The sequence below is a fragment of the Mirounga leonina genome, unplaced genomic scaffold (assembly GCF_011800145.1).
Source record: "Mirounga leonina isolate KUSES-001 unplaced genomic scaffold, KU_Mleo_1.0 Mir_171, whole genome shotgun sequence".
Taxonomy (NCBI): domain Eukaryota; kingdom Metazoa; phylum Chordata; class Mammalia; order Carnivora; family Phocidae; genus Mirounga; species Mirounga leonina.
The window spans coordinates 9,615,418-9,629,445 of NW_023270436.1; the positions used below are offsets into that span (position 1 = coordinate 9,615,418).

Below are 14,028 nucleotides of genomic sequence, written 5' to 3' on the forward strand. Positions count from 1 at the left end.
TCTATATTGGCTAGTGGGAACAGGAACTATTTCCTGTTCTTTGCCAGTTCTAATCCTTTTGGCTGGTTCTTTTCCCAGCCTCTGGCAGTTTCCTTATATGCAGGAGCTTATCATTACTCGACTGAATACTTGCGAAGGACCACCAACAGATCTACACAGTTCTATTACAACTCTTCCTGTCTGGTACTCTGCCCCACAAACTAGGTGCCTTGGATGCTTTGTTTTCTTAACTCTGGGAGACTGTAGGGTTCCACCTTGCGTTTCCCCTCCTTTTGCTGCTGTCTGAAAACTATCCATACCATACGCTGAGGCCATGATACCACCACATTTCTCAGAGCTCTGTCCTTCATTGCCTGATGTTTTGAGAACCATACATGTCAGGGTTTTTTTTGTTTTTTAAAGATTTTATTTGAGATAGCGAGCGAGAGAGAGAGATTGAGAGAAAGTGAGCACGAGAGGGTTAAGCAGACTTCCACTGAGCAGGGAGCCTGATGCAGGGCTCGATCCCAGGACCCTGAGATCATGGCCTGAGCCAAGGACAGATGCTTAACTGACTGAGCCACCCAGGTGCCCTACATGTCAGGTTTTTTATTTTAGTTGTTGAGATGGGGGGAGGGTAAGTCTGGTTTCTGTTCATCTATCGTGGTTAGAATTAGAAGTGTCCTGAAAGCATTCTTTCTGGATTATTTTAAAGCCTGATGCCATTCTGATTTGCATGTCATTTTTCCCCCTTGAAGCTTTTTAGGATATCTATTTTTAAACTTCCCCATGTGTATGTTGGTGTGGATTCTTTTTCCATTCAAAGAGCTGGACACTTAATAAGCATTTTGGAAACTTGTGACCTCTTATTTTTCAGGGTTTTTTTTTTTTTGTAATTTCTCTCCTGTTTTCTGTCTTTGCAGAATTCCAGTGATAGTTGGATATTGACACTCTTAGACTGATCCATTTTTTCTTTCATATTCTTTTTGCCCAACTTTATGGGAAAGTTCAACCTTATCCTTTCATTCTTATATTAAATATATTTCTGGTATTTCCAAAACCTGTCTTTTATCCTTTCCGACAGCCTTTTTCCCCCTCACTCAATGGATGCAGTACTTTTTAAAGTTTTAAGTAATCTCTGCACTCACGTGGGGCTCAAACTCACAACCCCACGATCAGGAGTCCTACCCTCTACCAACTGAGCCAGCCAGGCACCCCGATGCAGTACTTGTTCTCATACTCTGTGCCATAGCTGTTTCTTAGGTATCTTTTTCTGCTCTGTACTTTTTGTTTTGGTATTTTATGTTACAGACTTTTCCTCAAGTCTGTGTCTTGGCTGTCTATATTTAAGACTGGGGTGGGGTGCCTGGGTGGCTCAGTCATTAAGCGTTTGCCTTCGGCTCGGGTCATGATCCCAGGGTCCTGGGATTGAGCCCCCACATCGGGCTCCCTGCTCCGCGGGAAGCCTCCTTCTCCCTCTCCCACTCCTCCTGCTTGTGTTCCTTCTCTCGCTGTGTCTCTGTCAAATAAAATCTAGAATAGAGAAAAAAAAAAAAAAAAGACTGGGGCACTAAAAATGAGAAGCTTCTTTAACTGTTCATGTTCACTGTGGGGCAACCGGCTGGCATTTTCACTGGAGAGCTCCTGCTGTCAGAATCTGTAGGTCTTGTCTCCAGTTTAGTCCAGAAAAGGGTCTTCCAGCCTGCTGTGTAAACCTAAGGTGGGGCTGGAATCTCAGCTGCTCAGGTGGTTTCTCCTGAATAGGACTTCTTTCTCCAGGGTGGTGGGCTTGAACTTCTGCTTCTTACATGAATTTCTAATCCTTGTTTTCCTCCTGGCACATGGGGCTTCTAATTCCTTCTTCCCTTTACAATGTTTGTTTTTTAGAGGGAGGTACAAATAAGCTTGCTTCCCATGATGTGTTCATAAATTCTTCCAATAGTTATCCTTTCAGAAATTGTGGATTAAAAAGATTTTAGTTTCGTGAAGATGGAATTTTTTTTTTTTTTTTTTTTTTTTTAAGATTTTACTTACTTGACAGAGACACAGCGAGAGGGAACACAAGCAGGTCCTCGTTTTGGTGTACTTGTATTTGGTGGAGGGGCACTGAGGCATTGGGATTTATTTTTATAAGTAGGCAACATGCCCAGCACGGGGCTTAAGCTCGACCCCGAAATGAAGAGTTACATACTCTGAGCCAGCCAGACTCAGTACTTGTTATTAAGAAACTATCCCTCCAGGAGAACATCCCCACAGAAAAGTGCCTGGTAGTATACAGCCCACTGTGAACACGTTATCTATCACCACCACCCATATCAAAAACATCACCAAGACCCCAGAACACCCCTCCTACTCTCAGTCACTATCCTCTGGGACCCAAAACCACCACTATCTTGACATCAGTTATTTTTCACTTTTCAGTATTATTTAAATGAACTTACACCATTAAGTACTTTTTAATGCTTGATTTCCTTTGCTGCTCACTGTGTGTGTGGCTCCTCCGCGTGGTCGTACGGAGCAGTAGTGTGCTTCCTTCCTGCCCAGCATTCCATCGTGTGCCACTGTGGCGAGCGCCGTGACCGCTACTGTGAGCATTCTCTTACACGGCTTTTGGTGCGCGTGTGTATGTCCTCTGTTGTTGGCCTGGGATTGCTGATCTTAGGGCATGTGTAGTGGAGAGTACCAGTTTTCCAAAGTAGTTGTAGGTTACACTCCCATCAGTATGTGCTTGGTTCCACATCTGCCCCCAACCGTGGGGGGGTGGTGGTAGTTGTATAGATTTTTGTCATGATTTCAATAGGCATTTCCCTGATGACTAATGAGGATGAATGTTGTCTATTATTGGATAGTGTAATTTTGAATACACTATGTTTTTTAAGAAGCAACTCTTTAAAATGGCCTCAGCCATTCTGGAGAGCAGGAGAATCCTTGCTGTGCTCATTGAGATATCTTCAGCTGAGACACCGCACTCCCCAGCTTCTCCCGTCCAACAGAAGTCTTCTCTTAGCTGAGAGTGGTTGCTTTTGCTGTTTCTAGCACCATGAGGCAACAGACAGGAGGAGGAAAGTTGCTTATTCCTCATCCAAGAGGACTCTTGCTCTTCCTGTAATAAAGACATAGGTGGGATAACTTCCACTAAAATTAAGTATAAAGGTAGGGTCAAAAGAAGAATTAAGTGGGTCTGTGTGAGGCCTCCCGTGGAGGAGGACGTGATAAGCAGGTCAAGGAGACTGGTTGGATTCTCCTGAATGCAGACCACAGGGTTCCCTTTTGGGGTGGCAAGGGAGAGCTGTGCAAGAAGAGGGCAGAACCATCGATCTTAAGAAAGCAGCACTAAGTCTATCTTCTGTGCACTTCCCTTCTGTACAGTTCTAAGTCCACTGCCGGCTCCCAAGGGAGGATATGTGGTCTAAGAATGGCCTAGACTCTTCCAGTGCAATGAGCTCCTGGAGGAGAATCCTCACACTGGCAGAAGAGTATAGACAAGCTCCACTATGAGTAGGGGGCAGAACATGCAATGCAGCGTTAGGTTTAGCTTTGACCTTGGATTTCCATCCCTTTGAAGAATCATACTTTCTATACGAAAACCAGCCTCAAGGAGTTGAATGGGAGAAAAGGATAGCTTATAAGCATGGTGGAGTAAGAATCACATCAAGTGCAGAGACCTAATTAATTCCTAACTACTGGACAAGCACTTCGGTATCAGAGCCGTCCAAGCCTGTCAGCCTCTGATTCTTTCCAGTGAGTCGATGATCACACAACTCTTCAGGTAAATCAAAATTAGATGAAGGTTATTTATTGGTGCGACTTTTTTCCTGTAGTGAGCTTCTTTTACACAGCAGTGGTGTAAATAGCATCAAATTGAATGAAAACTTTGTTAAATGCAACCATAAATAATTATAATAAATATACATCAAGTAACTTTACAGCACACGGTTTTTTTTTTTTAGGGCCAAGGTTTGAATCGGTCTGGAGCTCTCAGTGTGCTCTCTGGGAGACGCAGTCGTGTTAGCAGCAAACATCCCACTCACAGCTGTCATCCGTTCAAGTGATGGGCCAAAAGAAGCTTCCCAAACCCCCCTGGGGGAGGTAGCTGACAATTCTGAGCCCATTCAAGGGATGGGAAGGATTGGAAGGGACCAAGAATGTAAAAATACAGAGAGGAAGAACCCCTTCTAATAATCCAGAGGCTCTTTCGTTATGCAGAAATAAGAGGATCCTTTGTCAGGACTACATCCTGGTGTGACCCCCAGTCAGCGGGGCTCTCGCTGCTAGGAGGCAGAGGCCAACCCTCTTCCTTTCAAGCAGGGAAACTGCTTGCAGGCGCTCACCTCCAGACAGGACTGCTCCTGCATCAAATGTAACCGATGCAGCCGGAACGATGAATCCGGTTTTAGCTTTTCCTTAGGTTGGGGAATCATTTCTATAATGGTTCTTAATGCATTTCCTAAGAATAAGAGGGAGGAGACGGATGCTAATGGCTCTAAGTCTAAAGCCATACAACTTTCCACCAGGCCAGGGCCACAGCAGAGAAAGGAAAAGCACAGCTTTCTTTCCCGAGCATTCACACTCCAGAGCCTTCTAGTCAGCACTCACTCACTCAGAACTTTCAGTATTCACAATATTATACAATAAATACAGTGATGCGATTCCATGAGAACTGGCAAGGCCCAAAATGACAGTGTCCAATAAGATGGCATATGCTACTCTGGAACAAAGTACCATCGGACAAAGACCTGTTTGGGGCACCAATGCACTGGGGCAGCGGGTGAGCCTGGAGCAGCTCAGCCCTGGCACACACGCTCACATGGGGTGGCAAGGGAGTAGGGGGTGGGCCTGGCCAGAGGGGGCAGAGGACCCCACAGTGGTCCTTGGAAGGTCTTGGTCACTGAAGTAGACCCTGAATTGAGCAGAGCACCTCAGTCAGCTCTTTTTAAAATGGGTGTGCGGCCCACTCACCAACACTGCGGTGAAGAAGGGCTGTTTCTGAGTACAAAGGGGGGGTAGGCTTGAATCCTGTGCTTTCCTGTTCAATCAGTCTCAGAAAAAGGCCCCCACTCGAGCGCTGTCCCTCCTCCTCTGGGTGTCCTTCTCAACTCCTGGAGCTGCAACACGCCTGGCTGTGAACTAAGGTTGGGGATGAACCCTTTGGTCTTCTGAGGAACGCTCAGTGGAAAACTGTCAGACCAGGGGCCCAGAGGAGACAGGGCAGAGGGTTGTCTGGGTGGGAAGGGATGGGGGAACCATGGGGTGGGGGGCGCTTTTCCTCAGAAAAACCCAGACCATAAACAAAGCTCTAAAGCCGGAAGATTAACACAGAAAGCTCCGTGTGTGTGTCTCCCACGTTTGGGTAACTGGCCCAACCATTTCAAGATGGAAGGAGGCCTGCGGGAGCTGTGTCCAGGACCAATTCCCCCTCAAGGCAGGAGGGGCAGGGCCACAGACTTGTTTGTGAAGATGCTCTGCGGAGAGAACAGGATGCTGTGTGTGGCCACTGGGATCTCACCACCAGCTTCCTGCTGGGTGATTCCATGATGTGGAACTAACTGGGGCCTTATGGCATCAGAATCCCGTGGCCATGAAAGACAATGCCCAGGAAGATCAAATGAGACACAGGCTGCCCGGGAACTAAACTAGCCTACAAACATACCACAAACAGGTAGTAAAAGAACCAACCCATCACGAAACATACAAATACAAAAGGTTAAGTCTTCCAGGAAGCCCTGGAATGTGGACAAAAGTTCAGAAAAGCAAAATGTCGCCAACTCCTCACGCAGGGCCTGGAGGGATGTGCCCTCAGTGGCAGGCTTCCCAAGCCGGCGGAGCGGTGCCTCAGTGACGGACTCACTCTGGGGCTCCCTCCCCTCAGCCACTCAGGGGGTCTTCTCGGTAGTGAATGGCACAACGCAGTTTCTCCAGCATGATTTCCAGAGAGGAGTACTGGGGAAGTTTGATCATGAACATGCAGGTCTCCACTCGGATGTAGCGAGAGTCTGGGGAACCTGCAAAAAACCCCACCAGACCAGTGTTAGGAGGCTGGGCTACGATTCCAGGGAGGCCTATCGGCCTCTTTGCTTCCAGGGTTGCTGCTCTGGGCAGCTCTGAGCCAACCCCAAGGCTCATCAGGAGGAAAGGAGGGGCAGGGCAGGGGCAAAAGGAGAGAAGATTCCGGAGGAGAAAATGGCGGACACAAAGCGGGCATCACAGTGCCGACCTGGGAGGGAATCTGGTTAGAGAGAAGTTGGGCCAGCAGAGGGTTTTATTTTTCTACATTTAAAAGTTGGAAAATTAAAACCTGTCTGGATTTTTAGCTTCTTAAAAACATCAGAGAAAGGGCGCCTGGGTGGCTCAGTTAGTTAAGAGACTGCCTTTGGCTCAGGTCATAATCCTGGAGTCCCAGGATCGAGTCCCGCAGGGAGTCTGCTTCTCCCTCTGACCCTCTGCCCCCTCATGCTCTCTCATTCTTTCTCTCTCGAATAAATAAAATCTTGAAAAAAATAAATAAAACATCAGAAAATGTGTCAACCTCGGGCCGCTATGGAGGACTCTCGGCTGAGGTCAGGTTTGGGAGTCCAGTGACCGCGCGCGCCCCTCCCCCATTTACATCGGGGTTTAGCTGTCCATTGATCTTCCTCCCGCAGGGCCCAGCAGCCCCAGCTCCCAACGGAGAGAGGGGCCTGTGTGTCCCGACTTGGAACACGACAAGGGGAGGGCGGTACCTGCTGTGCCATCTGGGGGGGCAATCTTCATGGGGTATGGGGGCACATGGGCTGTGTCAGGGCCCCCGTCCTTGCAGGGGCAGGTGAATGGGATGCGTTCCTGGTTGCAGGCAAACTTGATGAACTTGCACAGCTCCTCCTGGGCGAACATCTCCAGCGCCCCCCAGAAGAACTCGATGTGCTGGTCCGTCTCCATCAGCCCCACCTGGTACATGGTGTGGGCCTGGGGAAGAGAGGCCCCCGAGCCGTGAGCAGACCCAGGCCTCTGCTAGCCCAGTACCTCCCCAGGCCAGGTGGCTGCAGCAGGGACACGGGGATCGTGACGATGACGAAGGCCTGGGAGGTACTGTCCCAGCACCCGCGTGTGGGACCGCAGCCCGCACGTCAGGCCCAGCAGCAGAGGCTCGACCCAGGTTACCCCGTGGACGCAGCGGGCGGGTCCTGTCACCGTTCCCACTGGATGTGAAGTCACTCGGGCAAGGTGGCGCAGCTCGCAAGAAGCAAGCCTGGGATGCCAGGGCCCAGCCCGAGGGAAGCTGGCCAGGCTGGGGAACGGAGGGGGCTCAGCACGAGCGGGCGCCTCTCGGGACGCGGCTTAGGACGGGGGCCTGGAGGCCAGCGGTCTGGGAATGAAGCCGCCACGAGGAGGCTTCGGCCAGCTCAGCTGGGAGACGGGGTGAGCACGGCGTCCCCCCCGCCGCGCCCCAGGACAGGGCGCTGGGACACAGGAAGCGCCAGGACAGGCCCCCGCTGACCCCGCCTGCCGGCCCGGCCCCACGCCACCGACCTTGAGGAACTCGAGGTTGATGTAAGGGAGGCCGCACGTGCGCAGCTCCATCTCCAGCGGGCTGAGCGTGGTGAGCAGCTGCAGGGGGATGATGGCGCCCAGGCCCGCCCTCACGGCCGTCACGCACTCGGCGTTCTGCAGCTCCCGCAGCCGCAGGCTCCGGATGGCGGCCGCATAGATGTCCTTGTTCTCCCACCTGCCGGCGCGAGGGCCGCCCAGGTGAGGGAGAACGCCGAGGCGGCCCGCGGGGCTGCACCCAGTCTCAGGGCCACACGCCCCCCGCCCCCCCGAGGGCCCAGGCAGGAGGGGCCTCGGGCCCAGGTACCGGGACGTCCCCTCCTGCCTCGGCCGTCACCCGCCTCGCAGCCGGGGCTCTCGTGCTTAAGAAGTCGCGCCGAACACATTCCCTCCTTGCCGTCCCCCAGCGTCCTGCCTCACGGTCCTCCCGCCGGTGAAACCCGTCTGTCACCCGCCCAGCCCGGCGCTGCCGCGACAGCCCGTCAGGCCGACTGGCCGGTCCCTTGCGCGGGCACAACACTCACGCCACAGGGATGTGCCGGCCGCGGCTGCACAGCTCCACCTCCTCGCCCGTCATGGTCAGGTAGGTGAACCTGCAGCTCGGCTTGTTGGGGCCCTCGGGGCTCTCGGTGGCCAGGTGCTGGGAGGCGATCTCGGCGCACAGCGCCTCCAGCTCGGTCTCGTCGTTGATCTGGGGGCAGAGGCGGACCGAGGCTGCCTGCCTGACCCGGAGACGGAACCCCAATCTCCAGCCGGGCCAGCAGCGGGCACCGTTTGCGTGGGGGCTGCCCTTGACCGTCACGAAGGTGCACACGGCACCAGCCTGCCCAGACGTGCCGCGAGTTCAGGGCTGGGCGTGTGGCTGAGGCCCGGCGAACGAGACCCGAATTGCAGGGCTTCTGCTGTTACCATTCGGAAGCAGCAGTCCTCTGTCCCTGGCGTGGCCACGACTCTAAAACGGTACCTCTCGTACTGCCGGGACCCTCTCGAAACCAACTATTGATGACATCATTTGGACACCCGGATTCAGCCTCGCCCAGAGCCGAATCTGTATCCGTATTTAGTTTTAAAGGCAAATCATTTGAGAAACCAAAAGTAGTGCCCAAAGACGCCGATGTGGACGCCGGGCTCCGGAGACGACCGGATCCGGCCCAGAGGGGAACAGATCGTAACTCTGGGTGGTGAGGGTCCCGGTACAACCGCCAGAAGGTCAGAGTATTTCTTCCCGGTTCGCGTGCCCCAACCCTGGGGTAGTCGTATCCCGGCACCCTCTGAGGCTTTGCCCAACCCCTGCAGAAAGAAGCCTTGCCCGGACGGCCCTTCTGGACGCTGTCTTAGGTCCCCTGCCTGCCCAGGCCCTTGCTGCTACCACAGCCCCGGGAGGACTTCTCAGAGCAGTGCCTGGCAGGGACCCCTAAATCCCTAGCCCGCGAGGGCCATCCTGCTTTGACCCTTCAGGCAGTTCACCGTCCTCGCCGTTTCTGCTGGGAAGCCAGCCACTAACCCGAGATCCCGACTTCGGTGCGCCCTGTGCGGCCCCAGGCGGTAGCCCAGGGAGGGACAACAGCCGAGCTGTGAGCCCCCGCCAGGTGACGCGCCCCGCGAGCACCGGCAGCTGGCCAGACCTAGCTTCCACCGGTGGCTCTGCTCCCCGCCAGCTCTCCTCTCTGAGCCTCCCTCCCTCCTGGCCTCGTTGCGAGGACGTGGGCACACGGCCCTCCAGAACAGGGCCTCCCACACGCGGAGAGCAACCCGGGAGCGCCCGCGGCTGGGTGGGAGCCCAGGGCCTGGCCCGTGGCCGGCCCCGCGCCTGCGAACCGGCGGCTGGCAGCCTGAGCACTGAGCGCACGGCCTGCGGGGGCCCGGGCTGTGCGGGCAGACGGATGGTCGGACGCCGCTGCTCTCGCTAGCTCTGTGCGGCTCGAGGCGCCAGGAGGACGGCTCCGTTCCCCACCCCTTGCCCTTCCCTGGCCGATCCATCTCGGGGGATCCCCAGGAGCCAATCTCCTGCACTCTCAGGCCCTAGAACCAAGCTCTTAAAAGCGAAAGTGGCTTGGCCTGTAGGAGTTCCCCTCCCGGCGCCTCTGCTCACTCAGCTGCTGGGCACCCTGCAACCCTGCGTCTTTGGGGGGGCCCGTCAGTCACCCCCACTCTGCTCTATCAAACAGGAAGAGAAGCCAGAGGGGCTTCTGTCCCCATGGAGTAAGCCTGCCAGAGACGGCTCACATTCCCTCGTGTTCTCTGGGAGGTCCCAATCGGTCTTCAGGTAGACGCTCGGACCCCCGTGGCACGGAGGCCCAGGCCACAGCAGGCCACGGAGGCAGCAAGGAGCACCAGGGACACTGCCCCAGAGCTCTGCTGTCCCCAGCACGTACTATTCACTTACGCTCTCGAACTTCTTGACGTAATTGTAGGTGAGTATGTCTGCTTCCTGTAGGTCTTGGTCAGGGTCCAGGGGCTCCCCCACCAGGGTCTTCCAGAAGGAAGGCAGGAGGTCCAGGGGAAGAGGGACATCTGCCCGAATTGCAATTCCCAGCAGCTGGCCCAGGAAGTGGAGCAGCTGCTCCTCCCCGCAGGTGATGGGGCTCGGGGTCAGGATGTACTTGCCCTGGAAACGGAGGCAGGCATGGGCGGCTGGCGGGCGCAAGGAGCCGCCGCAGGGTCGGGCGGCAGGCCAGGAGGGGCAGACGGGGGCACAGGCGCCCCGCTGCCCGCACGTCCTACCTTGTTCTTGTTGACGGCCGAGCTGGGGCACAGCAGCAGGAGGGACAGCGACGAGCTCTGCAGCTCCTTACACACCTGCCACAGGAAGTGCCGGAAAGAGCCGCCTGTGGGACACACGGAGACCGATCAGCCCGCCTGCCCGCGGGCCCTGTGCCCACCTGGACCTCAGCTTGTTCGCCAGCCCGCGTGCAGCTACGGTGCAGGGGAGAGAGGACCCGTCCGAGGGCGGGTAGACCTGGGGTCAAGTCCCACTGTGCCACTTACTATCTGGGTGACCCCCAGGGAATCACTTCCCGGTGACCCAGTCCACCAAGTGGGGACAGTCATCGAACCGATGTTGGGGGCTGCCTCCGAGGTCCGGAGACCCGGTGCGGAGCCCCACGCGGGCCGCCTCCACGGCTGCAAGCTCACGCTGATCTGCAGGCTTGTTCGGTCCACGTCTGTCGCTCCAGGTTGTACTGAGAGCGGGGCCACCTGTCCTACTCAGCACCGCCCACCGCCGAGGCCCAGGTCCTCAGGGTCCGTCCAGCGAGTGTCTAACTGCACGGACCGATGCACGAGTGCTTGCAGGGGGCAACGGGCCACTAAGGGTCCCCTGCTGTCTTTCCAAACGTGCCTTTGGCTTTCCGGCCAACACCTCCCTGTGGCTGGGTCTCGTCTCCCCTGTGCACCCCGTCAGGGCCCTAAGGTCGGAAGCTCTGAGGACAACTGCACGCACACACTGCTCGGTCAGAGCCATGCAGAGGACCTGCTTGGGGACAGATGTCCTCGCTCAGCTTCCCCGGGGAAGCAGGAGATTTCTGCCTGCGGAAGCCACCAAGGGCTGGGCCGTGGAGCCGGAAGGACCTGGGTCTGAGCCACAGCCAGCTGCCTGAGCTGGGGGAGGCTCTCTCAGTCCCGTGGGGCAACGCCGGTCTCTCGTGCACTTGCCCTGTATGCGGAGGGCCCGCCGTGGAGTGTGGGCCTGCCTCTCCCGCCATGCTCGGAGACGCCCCGCCGGAGAGGGGAGCCCGCCCGCCCTTCCCGCTGCATCTGGCTGAAGAACGGGGTCTCTTCTCTCATCCAGAGTGGGAAACGCTTCCTGAATGTCTGCGGCTCACTAGGCATGGCTTAAAGGGTCACGAGGGAGCATTTTCCGAGCTGCTGTCCCTCATCGCTGTTCCCTAGCACCCTGCCTCTCATGGGACACACGCACGCTCTGAGCCGAGCCCAGCCCTCAGCTGGGGGCCCTTCCTGGGGGACCAGGCCAATCCGCACGGATGGCGGCTCCACGGTATCCACTCAGCACTGATCCCAGGCTTGGTCCCCTCAAGTCCCTGGCAAGCGCTGTTCCTGCCCAGCCCGGGGGCGAGTCCCTGGGGGCGGCGGCAGTCCTGGCTTCTGCAGGACAGGCTAAGAAGGATGCGGCCTTTTTAGTCTCGCTGATGGGAGGGGATCTGGGGCAGATGAGGCTAAAAATAATGCCAGGACCGTTCACATCGTCAGCACAGCCCCCACGCTGAACGGGCACCCCAGAGCCTCCGGGGGCGCACTCACTGGTGCCGTGGACCTCCTCCCCTGTGAAGCGGATGTTGAAGGCGTAGGTGGGGTCGCCACCACTGGCCAGCTTGACACAGAGCTGAGAGGATGAGACGGAGGCCAGCTGCCGGGCAGCCTGGCAGAAGTAGGAGTTTTCGGAGGCTCTGATCTCCCCTGGAAAAAGACAGAAAGCAGTAAAAGCCTCCAGGCGCCGGTCTTCTGCTCTCCCACCCTGGGACACAAGCCTTGCCAGGCCTCTGCCTGCTTCTCGGCCCTCCCCCACCCCTGGTTCAGCCACCCTGCCTTCTCTCTGCTCTTGGAACGTCTTCTATGCCGCAGGCACGTGACCCCCAGCCTCCCCTCTGTCCCCAGGGGAGGCACGCCCCGTCCACGCTCTTCTCTCATTTCCTCCACGCAGTGTGTGTGTGTTCACAGGCCGTGGCCGCCTCCCCAGGGGCCACGCCCCCCCCAGTGCCAGAACCCCAACTCTAGCAAGTCCACGGCCAACCAGAACATCTCCCCTTCCCACCCTCCCCCACAGTTAGGTGTGGCCCCCATGACAGTTCTCCAGTGAGATGGGAAGGAGAGGCGAGGCTCCGGGAAGCAGAGAGCTCCTTCTACCTCTCCCCTTTCTCTTGCTGCTCAGCATGCAGGCTCACTAGGGGACCCTGAAGGTGGAAGCCACCTGATGGGACAGTTGGGAGGAGGACAGAAGCAGCCAGATGAATGTCTGTACTACCTTCTAGAGGCTTCTTTCACGTGCACGAAATCAACTGCATCGTTTGTTTGATCACGGCTATTTTGCGTTTTCTGCTCTGTGTAGCTAATCTTACCTCCCACAATTTCCAGTGGGTCCAAAGTGATCTCGGGAGCTGCATGGTCAGCTGTCCTCTGCACAGTGGCGTTCAGCACCCGATTCATGACGGTCACCTTCGTGTCATAAAAGATCAGCCCTGAAGGGAAGAACGTGGGAAGAGAGGCTCAGACAGGGCTGCTTTCCTGCTTTCCCTGTCCGCCCTGAGGCCTGGCGGAGGACACGCTGCCCCCTCTGGGTCCTCTCTCTCCTGGCACGCCCTCCAGGCCCCTGAAGGGGGTGCACGCACACCACGGCCCGGACTTTCCGGGGGGCGGCAATTTGTATCTGCCCCAATGGTAACCCAGGAACCCCGGCCTTGTCATGCCCAGGAACCACCTCGCTGGCAGAAATACATGAAGTATGAGGAGCTTTGCTACAGCATTTTCTGAAACGGCAAAAAATAAACACCCAGAAGGTGAAGGTGCAGAAAAGAACATATGCTAGGATACCCGTTTCTGACTTTTAAAAAAAGTCACGTGTGTCTATTTGTGTGTGAACAGAAGAGTCTGGAAGGACAGGTACTCAGCTGTTAATGATGATCATCTCTGGAATATAAAGGACAGTGAGCCAGAGCCGCCTTTTTTTTTTTTTTTTTAAACAATGGAGCCCAGCGTGGGGTTCGAACTCATGACCCCGAGATCAAGAGTCACCCGCTCTTCTGCCTGAGCCAGCCAGGTGCCCCCGAAAACTTCAGTGAGGTTACTTCCTCAGGGCGCCACTGGAGGAAGCGCTCTGGGCTGGAAGCGCCCTTCGACCCGGACCCGAGCGCGCTGACCTTTGGCCTCCTTCAGCAGGGCGGCGATGCTGTGCGCGAACACGGGCGTCCGGCGCAGCTCCACCAGAGGCAGGAAGAAGGTCTCCAGCGTGGTGTTCAGGGACTGGAGCAGGGCGAAGCGCAGGCGCAGGCTCTCGATGGGCACGTCTGCAGGGCATGAGGGGCGGTCAGGCCGGGACTCCCGGGCTGTGAACCAGCTCGAGCGGCCCCTGTCACCGGGGGGAGGGGGAGGCACCAGGAGCGGGGCACTTCAGGGGGACCAGGGGGACCCCCGTAGGGGGCTTCATCCCTGGGGCCCACGGATGCGGTGCGTGCGTGGCCCCCGGGCTGCCTGAGCCCGTGCCAAGCAGAAGCAAAGGGTGAGGCCCCGGCTCTTAGGGAATCCAAGGGCCCCCTCGGCCTATCTGTAGGGCCACGTCAGGGCTGCGGCCTAGGCTATTTTTAACTTTCAATTTCGAAATAATTAGAATTCTAGGAAGTTGCAAAAATAGTACACAGTCCCGTGTACCTTTCCTCAGCTTCCCCCAAAGTGACATCTTATGTCAAGCCCAGGACATTGAGACACTGCCACGCTATCTCGTGTGTCCTCACATCCGTCTCCCCTCCAGCTGGAGAGACGGACAGCAGGACGATCTCTGGCCCGTGTTTGCCT

General features: G+C 56.3%; 1 protein-coding gene across 5 annotated transcripts in view; it reads right to left on the reverse strand.

Moving 5' to 3' along the window:
- Positions 1–3,743: 3,743 nt before the first annotated feature.
- Positions 3,744–14,028, reverse strand: part of HECTD4 (HECT domain E3 ubiquitin protein ligase 4) — a 180,547-nt gene continuing 170,262 nt past the window's right edge. For all 5 annotated transcript variants that reach the window (XM_035017036.1, XM_035017035.1, XM_035017038.1 and 2 more), the window contains 9 exons: positions 13,377–13,523; positions 12,579–12,698; positions 11,764–11,919; positions 10,228–10,331; positions 9,890–10,111; positions 8,028–8,194; positions 7,486–7,681; positions 6,699–6,921; positions 3,744–5,981 (listed from right to left, as the gene is read on the reverse strand). In XM_035017036.1, coding sequence (XP_034872927.1) covers positions 5,845–5,981; positions 6,699–6,921; positions 7,486–7,681; positions 8,028–8,194; positions 9,890–10,111; positions 10,228–10,331; positions 11,764–11,919; positions 12,579–12,698; positions 13,377–13,523 — 1,472 coding nt within the window. In that variant the 3' untranslated portion in view covers positions 3,744–5,844. The remainder of the gene's footprint in view (positions 5,982–6,698; positions 6,922–7,485; positions 7,682–8,027; positions 8,195–9,889; positions 10,112–10,227; positions 10,332–11,763; positions 11,920–12,578; positions 12,699–13,376; positions 13,524–14,028) is intronic.